Genomic DNA, 17,940 nt, shown 5'->3' with positions numbered 1-17,940 from the left:
GGTAATAAGGTAATTAATTAATAGCTAGTTAACCCCTCGGCCAGAATGTAAAAGCCTGCAGCTGTCTGTGCTCAAGGTTGAGAGTGTCAGGAGAGATGTAAGTGTAGAAAAAGAGTAAACAATTGCTGTACTTGCTGGCTGAAAACCAGCACAATCCTTGTTTTGTTTCTGGTTATTTGTTTATTTGTTTGGCCAAAGTGCCTTTTTGTTTGTAGTGTTTTTGTTTAAATCTTTGTTTTGTTTAATAAAGCCGTAGCGTTACAGTTTTGCCCCACCATTCACTGTTTTGGTATCTGTCTTTGGTCTGACGTCAACCCTGCAGCCATCCTGTTCACACACCTCTTCTCCGAACATGTGTATCTTTAAATAGAGCCTGTAAGATGCAAGTTTAATTAAAAACATACCTTCTAAAAAGCCTTTGATCTCGTAGAAGTCATCATCTGATTCTCTAGCCAGTTCCACAGTGGATTAATTGGCAATTAAGAATGTCCTCAATAGTAAATAAAGATTTCTGCTTGGTGCCTGGTAGTGATATAATGAAGATAAGGTTGGGAAGGGTGGGTTTACAAGAATAATATCTGTATAGCAGGAATGCTGGGAGCAGAATCAATTCAAATCAAATGTATCTCAACAGTCTCCAAATATACCTTGAGTATGTGTCAATCCTCTCCATCTCTTATTATAATGAACCATGTATAAAACATGAAATTTTAGCTGTACCTACCTAGCAAAAATAAGCCATACATTCTACCAACCTTAGGACAAATGGTCTTGCATTTGTGCTCCAGATATAAATAAACTGTTAGTGGAAAATCTTTACTGATATTTGCTGAATGAATAAATGATGAATTCACAGAAGGTGTACATGGGGCTGATGTCATCTGGATATACACCTCTTTGTATGAGGAACAAATAGATAATGAATTACATTGTAATAAGTGGGTAATTACACGTTTAACTCGCTTGCATGATTACTGCTGTGTAATTGATGGATTGAGAACAACATGCACACCCTACGACCAGCATGTTGTTACACAGTTATGCATACAACAGATAAGAATGGATAATATCTTTTATATAATGGCAAATGATTTTCCATTGTAAAAAAATATGTTTTACAAATACTCATTTTTGTTTTTTTATCTTAGTCAATACTCAGAAAAAAAGCTCACAGTTTCACCTAATATGTAAACAAAACAAGGCACTGCATGCCAGCCCATCTGATGAAATATTGTCTTTTTGACCAGAATTGGTAACTTGTCAATTTTACTGTAACTACACTGGGCTTCATTCAATATCAACATCACAATTCTGTCTACGCCATCAGAATTGTGTCAGTTCAGTTTTATTTTCTCGCTAGCACTGATAAAAATCCTCTTTGCTTTTAGGATGTGTCATGTTGCTTGCCATGTCTCATACCTTTGAACTACCAATGCATGTAATCCCTCCCCCATTGTTATATTCTTGGTGCTGCACAGCATTTTAAGTACCATACAGCTTTCACACTGAAACCAAAGCTTAGTTCCATGCCATATACAATCAACAGCCCCTAAGTCTCCTATATAATGTTCAGTCACAAGCTTCCATGATGCCAACTATCTTCTTGCACATCTCCTTTGTCATACTTCTTTACTCAGTTTAAGAATGTCAACTTTTAGTGTATTCATTTGTAGTCAGTGACACTGGTGTGAGTACTAAACCTTAAGGTTTCAAAGCACTCCTCTAGTGTTGGTCACAGAAAAGGTTGATTAAAGTGGGAGGAAGGAACATTAAAATGCCATTTGAAGGAAGTTATGTGCTAGCTTAATTCACCTGTGACATTTTCTTTAAAGAGGGTGTTTCTTAATGTAGCAAATTACACCAATGTGCACTCACAGATGATAATGTACATGCGTTTATTAAATATCAATGTCTAGGTTTTTATGGTTTTGTATTTTGTTGTCTGCATATTTTCAATTCAATCCAACAAAATGTTCTGAAGACTCACATATTAACAAACAAACAAGCATTCAGAAATCCTACCAAAATAAAAACAACGCGCTCTGCACAACAGCTCATGCACTTGATAATGGAGGTAGCAAACAGACCAGGAAGGAATATAAACCTGTTCAGAACTAAAAGACCTGTAAAATGCACAAGCTAGAAAACAATCCTTTCAAACCCACTTTTAGTCCCACTCACAACTGCAATCACTGTTACAAAAAACAGAACTCTTGGTAGGTTAAAGTTGATATAGTACATTCAGGCATGCAGCAAAATTACTGTTTAACTGACACAATAATACTGAGAAGGATAAATGGAAGTATGCTACCATTCTGCATATACCTAGCTACATCTAATTGTTTGAATTTGCATAATGGGCTGTAGCTGGGAAATGCTGCATTACTAATAAACGCGTCCAGGGTAATATGCAAGTCAGGAAATGTAGTCTAGTTCCTCTGGTACAGGTACAGCCGCTGCTGAAGAAACTCTGGGGTAGCACTTTAGTCTTTAATGTGCTTTTTTTCAGCATTTGAAGATTTCTCAGAGATGGTTCAATACTTTTTAAAGTGACAGTTTCTTCCTTGAGGCACAGTCTCCAGTATACATACAAGAGAACAATAGATCTATGGGGTTCCTTCTGCCCTAACCTGTCCCTTGAGCTCTGACTGTGTTTAACAGGAACACTAAGATATGGTCATAATTTCCAGCCATATTCTAATTTAATTTGCATCACGAGGGGCTCTAGGCTTCAACATTTTAATGCTGTTTTCAGTTGTATTAGTTTTAAAAGCGATACTTGAGGCCATCCATTTCAGACATGTTGCCAATAATAATTATTCATAATAAAATAAAAGCATGGCTGGCTTTGTTATACCCTGAATCAATCTGAGAATTCATGTTTTGATGATCTGAAAATTTGGAGACACAGAGGCATGGGGGTTTTGTTCATTTGAAATTGTTGACAGTATGTTTTGTTTTAAAGTCATATCATGCATTATCTTTTCAGTGCGTTGATTTATTGAAAAGGTAATACAGAATGATTGATTTTAAAGGAGGCTTAATAAAGTCCGTGCAGACACCTTACATTGGTTAGAATACACTCTTGTCTTTGTGTGTACATTTCCCAATACACTGTGTATTCACCACCTACCTGAATCCAGCTTTTTATTCACGTGTCCTCCCAGAGTATAAAAGTACAGTACCTAAAGTCCTTGTCATTCCTATCAAACATCACTGATGATAAATGGCTGTACAATGAACTTGAGGAAATAGATTTTCTCTTTCTTATTCTTTAAATTACCAATCATTCAAAATACTGTTAGTTGCAGATGTTTTTCCACCATTTTGTTGAGGTCATGTGACCCTTTTTTTTTTTTGATAAGACACCACCATGCATATCAGGATGTACCCTATACTGTCTCAAAATTATTCATATTTCTCAAAGAACGTTGCTCATTACACACATTTTCTGTAACTTACTTGCTCTTCCTGGCCTGGTAACTTGTTCTCACTACAGCTGATTTGAAGGTCAAAGAACAGAGAATATCTCTCAATATACAACAAGTGCTGAAAGATATCTTGCCGTATTCAACACTATAGAGTGAATTCCTTTTTTGGAATGACTAGGTGAATCACATTTTGCCTTGGAAACTATGAATCCACCCGCTAATCACATAAGTAATCAAACTGTTCCTTTAAATAGCACGATGGTCTGCGCCTCCTTGTGGTTTATTTGTTCTCTTCCTCCTCCCCTGCCTTGTCTAGGGGGAAGGTGGCCCAGAGAGCCACTAGTTCTGCCCGCTGGCACTAGTTATCATTCAATCAATACACATTGCATCATAGTTCGGCCAGCAAATAGGGGTGGCTATTGAGCTCCAATAGACAAGGCCATGGGCCAAGTTATATTACGTTTCATTATGGGCATGGTCATTTGTCAAATGCAATAAAGAACTGTTCATTTCAAACCTTGTTGATGTCGTTTTTTCTGGAAAAATAACACTGCATTGCGAATCAAAAACATTCTCTGATTTCAGCCTTTTTTTCATTTAAACATAGTTTCTTTTCCATAAATTCTATTTGTTATAGAAAAAGAATACATCATAAATCTACTTGAACGTGTGCTTACAAGTCACACTACTCTATGAACCTTCATCTAGTATCCTTTATTCTGAAGGAAACAATATTCACCCCAAAATCTGTAAATTGTGAAATGTCAATTGTTTACAGATTGTTTTTATGATTGCTTTGCTTTCACCTGTTTGGGTGACAATATGTTTGCTGAATACCGGAAGAGTTAAACAAATAAATATGTTTTGATATTAAAAACACTTTTAGGTTATCTGTTACTTTTAATCAGTCAACTGTGAGATTCCACAACAACTTTGCATTTGAATAAAGTTATTTTACTACTAAACAACACAAGTAGTTTATATCATACCTGTGAGTTAAACAAAGAAACACTCATCACTGAAAGTTCAAAACATTACTACAATTACTAGAATTAATAACCCCTTTCTATTACATACACACTGGTTGATGTTTGAACATTTATGGTGGATATTATGACCAACAGTTTCTTCTTGTCCACACACCAAAAAAAAAGAGGCAAAACTTTGTATTGGCAGAGACCAACATGGGTAAATCAAAATGCTGTTGTTTTCTCAGAGAATTAAAGATCAATTGTTATTTATTTTTTAAAAACGTCGATAGTGTCTGCCTAACCTATACCTATAACTACATATGAACCTATAATTTTTAGGTTCATATATTACAATGCGATTTGCATAACGGATATATAATTTATAGTGATTTGAATGCATAACACCGACTTTATAAAGAGCTTCAATATGAAACAGATTAAATCTGAGAACTGATTTACTTCATAACATGTACAACTGAATCACACATTAACATTAGAAAACTGAAAACATAGTGGAATTTCTAGAAGTTTGAAAGTACTATGACCAGTTGTACCATTCACTGGAATTTCAATTTGGATCTTACAGACAGACGATTGGATTTAGTGTTCTGCAATTCTGTCACAGTATTTGGAATCCTCTGTTGCAAAGTTGATGTCCTTTTCATCTCATCTTCCTCAGTCTTAGTCTGTTTTCCTTATCTCTCTTTTTCAAACTGTTTATAAACTGATTGAAGAAATGTTCCTGATCTTTCTTCTTCTGAACATTTTTAAAACGTTGGTCTCTGCCGTATTTCTCTGCAAATTCCTTGAATGTGGACCTAAAGACAAAACAAAAAAAAAAACAAATGCTTTGAACAAGTTGTCTGATCATCAGCTTTGGATATAGTGGAGAAAGATACCGTAGCAGTCCAATATATTCTGTATTTGTAGAGAATAATGTATTCTCTTTCCTACTTTCATCTGAAGAAGAGACTTTTGAGAGCTTGAAAGCTTGTAAATAATTATTATTTAGTTAGTCCAATAAAATATATCACTTCTCCTTCTCTTTGTCTAAAATCCATCACAAACACTTGCCAAAGCACAGTTGAAGATTAGGCAGGTTGTTCACACATATCTTAGTATCATTATTAAGTTTATTTCTGTATCAGTGAAACAAATATTTATCAAAATCAACAGGAAACAATGATATAAATGTTTAACTACAGTTCATTTTATACAGACACGTGACTGCATTTATTACTACCTGGATGTTATCTTAGATTCCTCAAGAAGTTTTCGGAATTCTTCTTTGGCCTGCTGTAATTTGCTTTTTTTCTCCTTATATTCTTCTTTTATTCTGGTCTTGACAAACTGTTCAAATACCTTGAGTGTGAATGAAAAAAAAAACATGTTTTGCTCATATGTTATAAATATATGCATACTGTACCTGCACAGAATGGGTATTGTGAGAGAATTCTCAGAACATTTAACATCAGTGAGCTTGGCTGAAGTCAGGTTGCACCTATGCAAAATTATTCTGAATTATCTACAGTATACAACAAAATGAAACACCAGTAATCACATGCTATAAAAACAATCTGAGATGTTTATGTGTTCTGGTTTAGGGTTAGGGGACAACTTTACATTTGACTGTTTAGTCATTTCACTGGCTAACCTATTTTTTGTTCGATTTTACTGTCAACACACCTGAGTGTCCCTGATACATTATAAGTATTGAGGCAGTGAATGGGTATTTAAACTCAATGTGAAGTACATTGCCCCAGAAGAGCCAAGCTCAATTTGCAGAGTGGACACACATATATTTATATAACTAAAAGTATTATTGGATGACTGCAGAATATACAGTAACCAAGTTAATAAATAAATAACATATACATTTTAAAACATATGACAAATTAATCATTATAATTAAAACAAAATTATATTGAAGCAAAAAATCACTGTCATAGATTAACAGTAATGAATGCTTCAATTCAGGGGTTTCCAACCCTGGTCCTGAAGGGCAGCTGTCCTCCTGGTTTTTGTTCCAACTGTACCCTAAATTACTTAAATTGACCAAGTAAGTGCTTAATAGAAGCTTAATTAGTCAAATGAATTATTTAGTGTACAGTAGAACAAAAAACAGGAGGAACAACGGCCCTCCAGCACCAGGGTTGGAGACCCCTGTTTAATGGCTATTACCTGTTTCCTTTCTTCTGAATTTAGCAGGAGATAGCGAGGGTCAAAAACTATTTTGTGCAACTCTTTTTCCCAAGTGGAAAATGCTGAAACCTATAATTTAAATAGTTAAATAAATAAACACATACAAAAATGTTAATATATATTTTAGAAATATGTGTTACATTCCAACATGACACATGTATTAAGCACCTTTCACACTGGCACGCCTACCCGGGTCACAATGTGAAGCCACATCCCTGGGTCATATCCAGGGTCATATGACCCATCTGATGTGGGTCATGATCATTTTTATAGTCATAAAAATGATCATGTGTAAATATATATATTTACACATGATCATTTTTATAACAACTCCTTTGTGGTGCAAACACACAGCAGCATTGTCCAATATCTTTTATTAAAGTTTTTTTTTTTTGCAAATGCACATGTAAATCTTGAATTGATTTGTATTAATTAGCAGATATTTTACTCTTTGGATTGTAATTTCTCTACTATGTCAGATGGCTGTACATATTGAGCTACATATCACAGTAGACCTGACATGATCATATTACATGATTCTTCCAAGATTAGTTAGCTTTGACCGACCCCTCTCTCAAGAAGCATATCTCTGAAGTGACCGGTGCGCACTTCCAAAGGAAGGATGGTCCGGTGAGGGGACACTTTGAGGGTTTTCTCCTCTGTATCTTCCTTCTCTTGCTTCGGCTCTACAGGCTCCTCAAGTCTTATAAAGAAAAAGCAAATACTGAATGATAACTGTACATTATCCATCAGATTTGTGTATTTTATAGCCATCTCTTTTACAAACATCTTTGTGACATTCATGTTTGCTTATAATCGCCTGTTATCAACTTGCCAAAAACGTCATTTATTGTTCTAGCTGGGTTTATATGAGCAAGCAGCAGTACATATGATGAACTAGTTACTCCAAGAAAGTACATGTTATGAACAGCAGGTAAAGCAATCAATTGTAGTAATTATCTGCCATGTCCTTTTTAGAACATGTGAGTGGCAACTACATATATCATATTGCTGTGAATGTCATCTCACACTCTGAATTTCTCTTAATCGCACGTCATTACAAACAGTGCTAGCAAACATCATTATTTTTTTAACAGATTAATAATTAATGTTCATACGCTATCAATCAAATCCTACGTTTAATGGATCTCTCGATTTGCCTGGCAGGTAAAATGGAGATGGTGTGAGTGAAAGTAACCAGGTAACAGGTAGTATTAGTAATATTATTTTACACATTTTCTGATATGCTGATGAGATCAAGCAAATACATTGTACGTACTTGTTTCTTTTTGTTTTGGTGGTGTGCTCCTCATTTCTGTCTTCTGTATGATAATTAGAGCTTTCATCTGCTGTAAAAATGGCAAATAAAATGCATTCACTTATTAAGAATATCATTATTTGTTATGGAATCTAGTAAACTGATACAGCAATGGTTTACACACTTCATAACATCCGTAGTGTACATATTATAAACCATTAATGGCATAAAAAAGCTTATAGTTTACAGTGTGTATAAACGGTTAGTGTACATATTTATAATTGTATTATAATACATTGCAATCCTGTGAAGTAGCATTACATATATTTAAAATTCATGAATTGCTTCTCATCGGACTCATGAAAAAATGAGACAATGAAAGTGGCACCTGCTATGAAGTGCTGTTATTGACTAAAGCCCTGACTATTCAGCTCCCAGGAGCTAATGTTTCTATTGCTTCTTTCAATCTGTACTGTCATTGCACACTCTCTGTCCTTGTTCATTCTTGATCAATTCAGTTAAGCGATGTGGACCATTTGTTGGCAACACCATGTTGAAGGCAGCAAATACACTTTTGAAAATGACTGTTTGAAAAGTCTAGTTTAAATACTTATATATATACAGTTTAATTTTTTTTATTATTTTTTGGATTACTCAGGTCCTTAATGCTTTGCTAATTTATTCTCCTTTCTGACCAGCTGCATTTAACGTTGTGACTGACTGGGGCAGAGATACCCAATACTGAGAGCAAGGAAACAAGCCTATCTACCACCTGCCATGTCTGGCTGAGATACATTGAGAAATTCCTAAAAATCTTCAGGAATCTTTTAAATTGTTTGTTATCAAGATATCAAGTTATATATGAGCCTAAGGTTCTTACTGGAAAATCTGGCCAAATCTGTTGTTATTATTAATAATTTTGATAAGCTTACTGCATTTTACAACAGTAAATACATATATAATTATATCATTAAATAAACAACATGTTTGGTTTACGGTTTTTGTAACAAAAAAATAATTCTAATGTCATTCACTTGTTGATGCTTCTTTTTTGCGCTTGTGTGGTGGGTCTTCAATAATCCTGTTGAGGTCTCCTCGACTTTTAAGGTCAATTGGCTTGTCCCATACAGACAGCTGCATTGTGGGATTGAAGAAGAAGACTCGATCATCCCCAGTCCAGACCACACACCTGTGTATATGAACAAAAAAATATACAAAAAAATATTTTCTAAAATAAGATATATGCATAAAACTTTAAGGGTCTAATTTAATTAAATCTACAGGGTGGGGGGGGGGGGGGTTTGCAATTAATAATTAGTATCAGTGCTGTGAATAAAGTCTGCTAAATAAATAAATAAATAATGCATATGAATGTATAAATTAATAAATACTCTCCCCAAAAAACATTAAAACTATGAACATATCGGGTGGATATGAAGTCAAGACCAAAGGGAGGAGCCAGTACCTCTGATCATTATTTCATGCATCACTTGACTCGCAAGGACATTTTCACAGCAAACATTTTCTCATCACCTCATGGCATGGCTTCCACTGTATAGCCAACATGTATTTATAGCACTGCTGACAACACTAAGTATTGTAACTTGTTGGGTTTGCAAAAACATGCTATGAAGTGTTAGTTAGATTCCTCTCGCATTTCCACAGGCTGCTCAACACATAAAGGGTTATCATTGAAGCCTTAGATGTAATTTAAAAATGAAATATGTGACTCTGAATCAAACATTAATTTGTATTATAATCTAACCAACTACTTTATAATGGCTATGCACATGGGTGCACGTGTGTTTGGGTGTGTGGTGATGGAAGTTGTGCTTAATTGTGTTTAGTTGAGTAATTGTGGAATGTGGCCAGGTGGTAATGGAATGATATCCATTACATGAGAGTAGATGTTGAACTTCATTCTGATTTTAACTCGTCCCTCGCCAAGATAAGCACCAACTAAGACATAGCTTTGCAGTAAACTAATGTGATCCATCTGCGTCTCCATACATTTGCATTGTTTTCCATCTGATGATGTAGATATCCTTCTGTCTGGTGTTGATTGCTGAAGTGTAATGCAGGCTCCAGAGATCAGCTCATTTTGCCTCCCCAACGCATCAGCACACACAACAGCTGGCTCCGGGGATCAACCCAGTGCGGTCTCCCCAGTGAATCAGCATGACAACCGTCTGGATTGAGCTAAGTAGAGTACATCTCTGGGGTCTTCAAGTGGGTACCTTCCATCCTCGATGTTTCGTTGACTAGCCTACGACACCTCAAGAGGGCTCAACAGTGATTCTGGCATCCCAGCATCACCACCCTCCATCCCCCACTCAGCTCAGCCCAGCTTATTTACCTGTACATCAGAGTTGTTTCTTTCTATTGTATAATTTTTTCAATTTATAAAACTGTTATGAGTTAAAGCTTTGTGAACATAGCCCACCATGACAAAAAGTTAGAAAACAGTGGCATGGATTTCTTGAAAGTGGATTTGTTCTCAGTGATAAACAACCTACTCTTGTTCTAATATATCTCCTATCCTTGTTCTAATATACAGTATCTCCTACCCTTGTCTCCACTCTCAGCAGCCACAGACAGATGGTTTACAGATTTGTTTATATATACTGTTTAATTATTTTCAATGAGAGACACTGAAGCTGCAGACACATATGATGAGAATGTTGGCCTCTACAAAGCAGACAACAGTTAAGTTGTATCTAATCAGAGAGATGGCACCTACGGCAATAAAGAACGCCCACACACCAGGCTCTGTGTGTGTATGTTTATATGACCAAATGGTCCAGAAACATACAACATCTAACTACGCAAAGGGGGAAGTTGACTTTCTTTCAAAAGTGATGCATGACAATTATGACCTTTGCAAAACACTGTTAACAAAATGTCATTCTAATTAAACATTGAATATGTAAATGCTCTCCTTGATGGCACAGCCATTTAGAAGGAAATAAAGCTCAATGAAAGATACAGTAATGTACCATTGTGATCCAGGAACAGGAGTAGATGCCACAGGCCTGTTATCCTTGGGAGTGATTTCTTCTTCAACAGTCATCTTGCTAGAATCCTCCTAAAATGGCAGGGGATTTCAAAAGTCAGTTAGGACTGAACTACGAATCAATGACCACCCAGCAGTGTAAACATCTGCATAGAACAGACATAGGGGAAAATAGTTGTAAAACTGTAGTTAAAACAATGTTGTAGTCATTTTAAGCTTGTGGAGTAATGCAGTGATGAAACCACTGTAAATTAGTACCGTAATTAATCTATTCAGAGTTTTAGCAATGACATTATACATCCACAAGTACAGTACATCACTAATATTCCAGTCCTTTACAGTTAAATTAAAACATACACATTGCCGAATACCCCCCTTTCTTCCTGTCTTGACCACATTTGTTTGCCTGTTGTGTTCCCATTGAAACTACTGTTATGCAATAGGGCAAACTCAAGGTGTAAAAAAATCACTCAAACAAATGTTGATGACCAGCAGTTTATGTATATTTAACTAAATAATCAGAATGCAGCTAGAATAACCTACATGGCTCATTGGGTATGCGAGGGAACAGTCCTTCAAAATGATAAAATCAAGGTCTTCATACTTGCCAGGGAGACAGTTGCCATAGAGTTACTAGATGTGATCTGTAGTTCTTGCTATAATATTACAAGTTTTTTTTTTTTTGAAGGTACTGGACTTAAATTTTTGAAGGTCTGCTGCCGCTCTGATCTCCTGAATTCAAGGTAGCTGAACGGGCAGGAGAGCAGACTTGGCGGAAGGCTAGCAGTGGGAGAAAAGTTATTCCCACATAAAACAAATAACTCATGTTTCAAACGAAACAGTCTCAGTCTTTGAAAAACACACTTCGCTGCAGGAAATTAGAGAATGTAAACAATCTGTCTTTTCAGAATGTTTTTTTTTTTTTTTTTTTAATAACTTGGTGATTGTCAGCATGCTGCTGCTTCCGTGGAGTTTTCAGATGTGACTGATTCATTGTATTTATTGGAAACATTAGCAAACTAATGTGTTTGTTTTGATTTTACCAATTGTTCTTTAAAACCAAAACTACAAAAAGCATGTATTTCCTTGATAGACCTATTACATCACATTTTACAAGTTCTCAAGGTTGCTAAGTGAAAATAAACACAGAGGATGGACAAAGCGAAAATATGGGACCAACTTAACACATTTGATGCATTTTTTGTATTTTTTTTTTTTTTTTAATCATCAAGAAGATGTCCAGGATCCTAGGAAGAAAAATGGCCTTACACTTCAACTGCAGTGCAAGCCTCAGTTCACAGAATGTAGATACGTCAGGATGGCTCTCTCAAGCGCATCTCCAAAACATCACACAAGTGTTTCATTAGGGACAGGTCAGGAGATTAGGCTGGCCACGGCATGAAATATGTGGTGTTTCATGGTAGGATATACAGTTGGAGACTACATGGTGAGCACCTGGGGATAACACATCACTCTAGTGTTAGACCGATAAAGTACTGAAAAAAACCAAATTGAATCACAGATGTATCTGTCACATTTGATCAAATGTTAGCTCATCCAGCTGTCTGCTGCCAGGCAGCAGCACAGGGTGGTTTTCTCAACATCCCTGACAGAGGTGTGAGCAGCACGTTTTCATGTCATTTTAGAAATGTGTTTGTTTGTTTGTTTTTATTTGGTAAAAGTCTACATATGTTGTTATAAAAAAACATAATATTAAATAAAATGTACAAAGTTCAAACCTCAATAAAACTGATCAGCAGTGAGACAATTCTTACAAAGTCTTACAAAGTCCAAAAATGTACATAAAAATCAATAGACCTAATACCCAGGATGACCCAAAAAGTCAACTAAGTCGACTTATTTCCATTGGGGCCCTGTTGAAATGAAATGGCCAGAAACCATATATAAAAAGAAATGGCATATTGAAATGAAAATGTTATAATATGGGTCACATGGAAATTCAGTAAGACATTGTTTCTTCAATCTGAAGTCTCCTATTAAATAAGCATGTCTTTACCTCCTGGTCTGAACTGGGTGTAGACTTGTGTCATAAAAACCTGTACACTTCGAAATGGGCTAAATGCACCAGAATTAGTGTCACATGCTTTGGACTTAAAGGTTCAACTGCTTCATATCCCTCAGCCAATCCACTAAGCCATCTAATCACCAACTTTGAATCCATACTGATCTCACCCACCTCATTTTTGCTTTCAGTTGATTTAGTCTGCTGATCCGTATGGAAAATGAGTGTCCCTGTGCACAAAGTTCGAGTATCCTCAATGCTCTTATCTGTAAATGGAAATGGAGGAAATATTAACTACTTAAACAGAAGACAAAACAAACACAAACAACCTGAAAACAATACTAAACTACTTGGGCACACTAAGAAATGCTTGTCACAGTACAGCTCATACAAAGTTGTTATTTAGTTAGTTTTATTTTTTAATAATTGAACAATGCCTAACTTCTGGACAAGTTTCTGCCTTTAATTTGAAGTTGTTCTAAAACCCTTTGATTTGTCTGATTAAATATAAATCTAAACCAGAATTCTATTTGACCTGAGTTGATTCTACAAATAACCACCACAATGAATAACCCACAACAGGCCTTCATTTCAACTTGTTTCAAGTGATGGATGCATGTTTCAGTCCTGCGGGTGTTCAGCAGGCTTTGCTTAGGACTGGTACAAGGTTATACTGAATGGGACTGTTGGTTTTGGCTGAATGGTTTATTTTTTATGAAGCTATTGACATATATGTTGAAGTCTTCAGTGACACTTGGGGTGATTCATGAAGCAGGCCTGCATACTAGTACAATAATGTTTTCTGAATTATTTTACAAAGGTCTCGGAAACATTGGCCAACACTTGCATTGTGAATTGCTCATTATTCTGACAGATTAATCATACTGCAGGCTTTGAACCTGAAGGGAATATGCAATGTGCATTTGGCATTTGCTTTTTAACCCTTGTTAAATAGACCTGAAAGCAAAGCAACAACCATGCAAAACTATTCTGAGTGACAAAAAAAAATAAAGTTCATTTGGTTCTTTTCACAAAGCATGACATATGAACTTATCACTTGCTTTGGGGGGTGGAGATTTTTTTCCCACAAAATAATAACAAGTTGACAACAAAATATTATGTATGTCAGCTATCAACAAGATATTGATTAATATTTAGGTTTGGAGGAAAAGGAAATGATGAATATGGCATTTGACTGTGTCAGTGTTTTAAACCAGAGGCAACACAAATCAATTCTACTAAGTGTACACACGTGCCACAGGGGACTTGTAACGAAGAGAATGCTATAATGGCTACATAAATCATTATAAAAGTTAAACAAAAAGGACCACTACTTATACAAACCCAGTACAAGTTAAATCGATAGTTCAACAATATTTCATATTCAGTTAACTGCTTGAAACAGACCTAATAACCTATCGGAACAGTTTTGTGTGAGTGTCAGGCTATCCAAATAAAGCCTTATGAGTAAAGCCTATATCTAGAATAATTAATACTATGTGAATTGGATTATAAAAAGTGATACAGAGACATTTTTTTCAGCAAGTGATTATCTGAATGTTGTGCATTTATAAAAAGCATTGGTCATGTTCTGCTTGTAAATAGTCTTGCTTTAAGCAGGGGAGAAACACCAAAACTTTCATTTACTTTTAAGTTCTGTAAAACCCTTGAGTACTTAATTGATCTCAGCTGGATGGATGGAGTTAAACAAAGAAGAAGAAAGGCCTCTACCAGGAAAGGGGATTAGATGGTGAACTGCTCCAATATTGATACCTGGATACATGTAAAATCTTCAGTGAGGTAAAAGAATATCAAACAGCTCAGTAAATGGAAACAAGAAAATTCTTCATTGCTCTCTCAACTGCAGTGCCAGTTAATTAATGTACTATAGTTCTAATGGAGAGGGTGACAGCTGAAAGTTATTGAGTCCCAAAATATGTCAACCGTTTTGACATTGGTCATTTAATAGGTTTCATTTCAGATAAAGGTCATTCTGTTTTAGGGAGAAAAATATAACACTAAAATGAATGCAAACAAACAAAAAAAAAACACTTTCTTTTGAACTACCTGTCTAATAAATTGACACACTCGTTCATCTCCCATTCCATTAACGTTCTTGTTTACAACAAGGTTCAATTGCAGTGTTCCCTGGTTGGTGCTGATCTCACTTTTAAATAACTTGTGTAACGCTAACATGTTCCCCCAAATCACTTCAGACTTTAAGGTTTCGAATAACAGGCATTCCTTTCAGCAGGTATCCTCAAGCACAAATCAAAGATGATACTATCAGTTGAAAACGAATTAAATGCCCAGGGCATTACAAGATGACTTTTTTTTTTTTTTTTTTGAAAACTTTAGTTAGGGAAATTAAAACATTACTTTAAAGACCATAATTGTATTTCTTTTTAATTTAAACTCACTGTGCGTTTTGTCTCAAGCTATTATATATTTTGTTTTAAACATCTATCTGTTACCCAACTCAACCTTCTGAGTAGACAAAGGTCTATGAGTCAGGCATATTCTGTTTTCTTTGATCAAAGAGACTGTATTTTGTCAATGTGCTTAATAATGTTTTACCTGCTGGTGTTTTATCTATCCAGTCACTAGCCATGAAAGACATAGCTGGAGCTGAGACTGCTGTTACCCTGGCGACTTGTGCTGGCAACTGCCCATCCATTCCAGAAAGAGCTGCTGCATACAGACAATATAAGAAAAGTTCAATCTTTCATTTTTAATAAAAAGAATGTCTTGACCACAAAGTTTTAAATTCATGCTTTTAGCTACATTTTTTGTGAGAGGTTAAGACACTCTCAACAACCAAGTGCTAGTAATCGTACTTTTTCTTTTTTTTAGTCATCTATAGTATGTTCATATTTCAAACTCTCTAATATGCCATTTTCCAAATTGTTTCTCTATTTTAAAATCGATTTAATGGTATAAACTATTTTTAGGACCTTTTGTCAAGTCTCTTTTTATTAACGTAAAATCACAATCCAAGAACAGCAGTTAAAAACAATGCCATTTTTTTTTTTCATGTCAATTTTTTTTACGTTTAAGAAATACCACAGACAATGCTAACAAAAAGAAATTGATTTTCACACAGCTGAGCGAGTAATGTAATCTTTCAGGTATTGTCCACTGTAACTACATGTCAAGTTGCTGTTTACCCTGGTATCTATTTGTCGAATAAAAAGCACTTGGAATTGAAAGTTTCTTTGATAAAGTGACATTTGCATTATACTGTATATACACCAGGTATAATCATGGAAATGACCTGCGAATTCATATTCTCTTGTTGAGTGTATTCGTGTCAAAACTGCAGCAATTTGTCAACTGAAAGTTTAATCAACTTTAACCAAATCACCAACCGCAGTTTGAGTGATGTAGCCACCAGCTTTACAGATTCATCACCACAGGTCACTGTACAGTATGTATGAACTGATGCCTTGTTTATCATACAGCTCCCCTCTGTCTTCAAATAACATGACACTGACGTTTCAAAAGATTCAAACAAAAATGAAATATTTTGCTGTGTAATGATATGATCTTTGTTTTTACAACACCTCTTGGGATCAATAGACTGTATCCACATTTGTCCTTGATTGTGCCTTCATAAAATGAATTTGCATGTCATAATTCACATTGCCCAAGTCTCCTACAAAGTTAAACAGAGAATCCATCATTTACATTTTACTTTAAAACCATCATTTAAATAACACATTTGCATAAACTGTACTGTATGTATATTGATTAAATGCCACACTTCCAATGAATCTCAATCATTCTCTGCTGGAAAGAGGTATTCCATTTATTCACTTGCAGTAGCCACAGTTGCAGAAGGGGCAGACATTACAGTTGCTCTCCCCTGGTGGTCCTCTTACAGAATGATAAATGTCAAAGGCACTGTAAGTTTATTTATTGTTTGCACACTATGAGAAAACATAAAACCTTTTTTACATTCTGTTGTCTTTTGATGAACATGAAATCATTACAGATAAGTAAAGTTTGCGATGTTTTAATAAAGGTTATCAGAACTAAAGTAAATATCATGCAATTTAAGCTATTTTAGAATATGAATTTATTAATTAGCCTTTTAGGGCAGACGGTCTTGTGTAAACAACTGTACAATGATGAGATGTCATTCATACAAAAGGTCTAGGAGTGAATCTTTAATAAGCAGCTGTTACCATAGCAAAAAAAAAGGAGATTAAAATGAATATAATAACTGTCTGGTCTTTAAGCACAAAGTGACAGTTTTTGAGTGATGATGAAATTATTCAAAGCTTTGTTCTTCTCTATAAATTCAGCATACATCTTCTGATGAATTTGTTTAATTAGGTTTAATAAACATTAGTACTGCAAAGTAATTTATACAGTAAGATAGAAATATTTCATTCAAAGGAAGCAAGAAACATTATTAAATCACATTAACAAAACAGTGACTCTATTACTAATAACTGCAATAATAATTCTGTGAGGTCCACCTTTTTATTAGAGGTGTTGATTGATTGGAGTTCTCTGTAGACGACATTTTGGAAACAGCAACAAGCATGTTGAACCCGATTAATTCTCAGTTATACCAGCTGGAACAAAGACATTAAGGGACAGTAGGTTTTTACTAGTAGCTGTTGGAAGCAGCTGTCGTCTCAGTTGGATCTAATAGTTCACCCTCAGGTACTCAGACAAAAAAGCACTGATTAAAAACTAGGGGCGCAATTAAGTCTGAAACATTTCCAGATGTTTTTTTTGTTTTTTTTTCTGGCTGATTTAAGATTGTTGTTAATGTTTTCGGCTCTGGCAGTGTGAGTCTTAACACTGCATCTGTTTCTTGATTGTTTAGAATACACATGGCCAACAACCTTACAGCAGCCTTAATTGATATTTCTCACTGAGGTCCAACGGAGACCGAGTGGTAACCCCTACTTTGGTGCCACAGATAGAGACTTGCCTGGCCTGTTAGATTAGAAGCTTTGAATAAAATATTGAGGCCTTGCAGACTCATTATGTCGAATCAGTTGCAGCCCTGTCTGCCCACAAGGACC

The 17,940-nt window shown here is 35.4% G+C and overlaps 1 protein-coding gene across 2 annotated transcripts in view; it reads right to left on the bottom strand.

The window, feature by feature from the left end:
- Positions 1 to 4,293: 4,293 nt before the first annotated feature.
- The window catches only part of LOC121326082 (transcription elongation regulator 1-like protein), a 49,800-nt gene continuing 36,153 nt past the window's right edge, over positions 4,294 to 17,940 (bottom strand). Inside the window, exons 6-14 of one of the 2 annotated variants that reach the window (XM_041269241.1) lie at positions 15,476 to 15,589; positions 13,073 to 13,164; positions 10,859 to 10,947; positions 8,897 to 9,051; positions 7,884 to 7,953; positions 7,172 to 7,307; positions 6,584 to 6,673; positions 5,646 to 5,764; positions 4,294 to 5,220 (exon numbers count right to left, since the gene is read on the bottom strand). In XM_041269241.1, coding sequence (XP_041125175.1) covers positions 5,064 to 5,220; positions 5,646 to 5,764; positions 6,584 to 6,673; positions 7,172 to 7,307; positions 7,884 to 7,953; positions 8,897 to 9,051; positions 10,859 to 10,947; positions 13,073 to 13,164; positions 15,476 to 15,589 — 1,022 coding nt within the window. In that variant the 3' untranslated portion in view covers positions 4,294 to 5,063. The remainder of the gene's footprint in view (positions 5,221 to 5,645; positions 5,765 to 6,583; positions 6,674 to 7,171; positions 7,308 to 7,883; positions 7,954 to 8,896; positions 9,052 to 10,858; positions 10,948 to 13,072; positions 13,165 to 15,475; positions 15,590 to 17,940) is intronic. The other variant, XM_041269240.1, reaches the window with a different exon arrangement.

This window comes from Polyodon spathula, chromosome 13 (assembly GCF_017654505.1).
Source record: "Polyodon spathula isolate WHYD16114869_AA chromosome 13, ASM1765450v1, whole genome shotgun sequence".
Classification (NCBI taxonomy): Eukaryota; Metazoa; Chordata; class Actinopteri; order Acipenseriformes; family Polyodontidae; genus Polyodon; species Polyodon spathula.
Note: the sequence above shows the minus strand (reverse complement) of the source record. Positions and strands in the feature narration are given on the sequence as shown.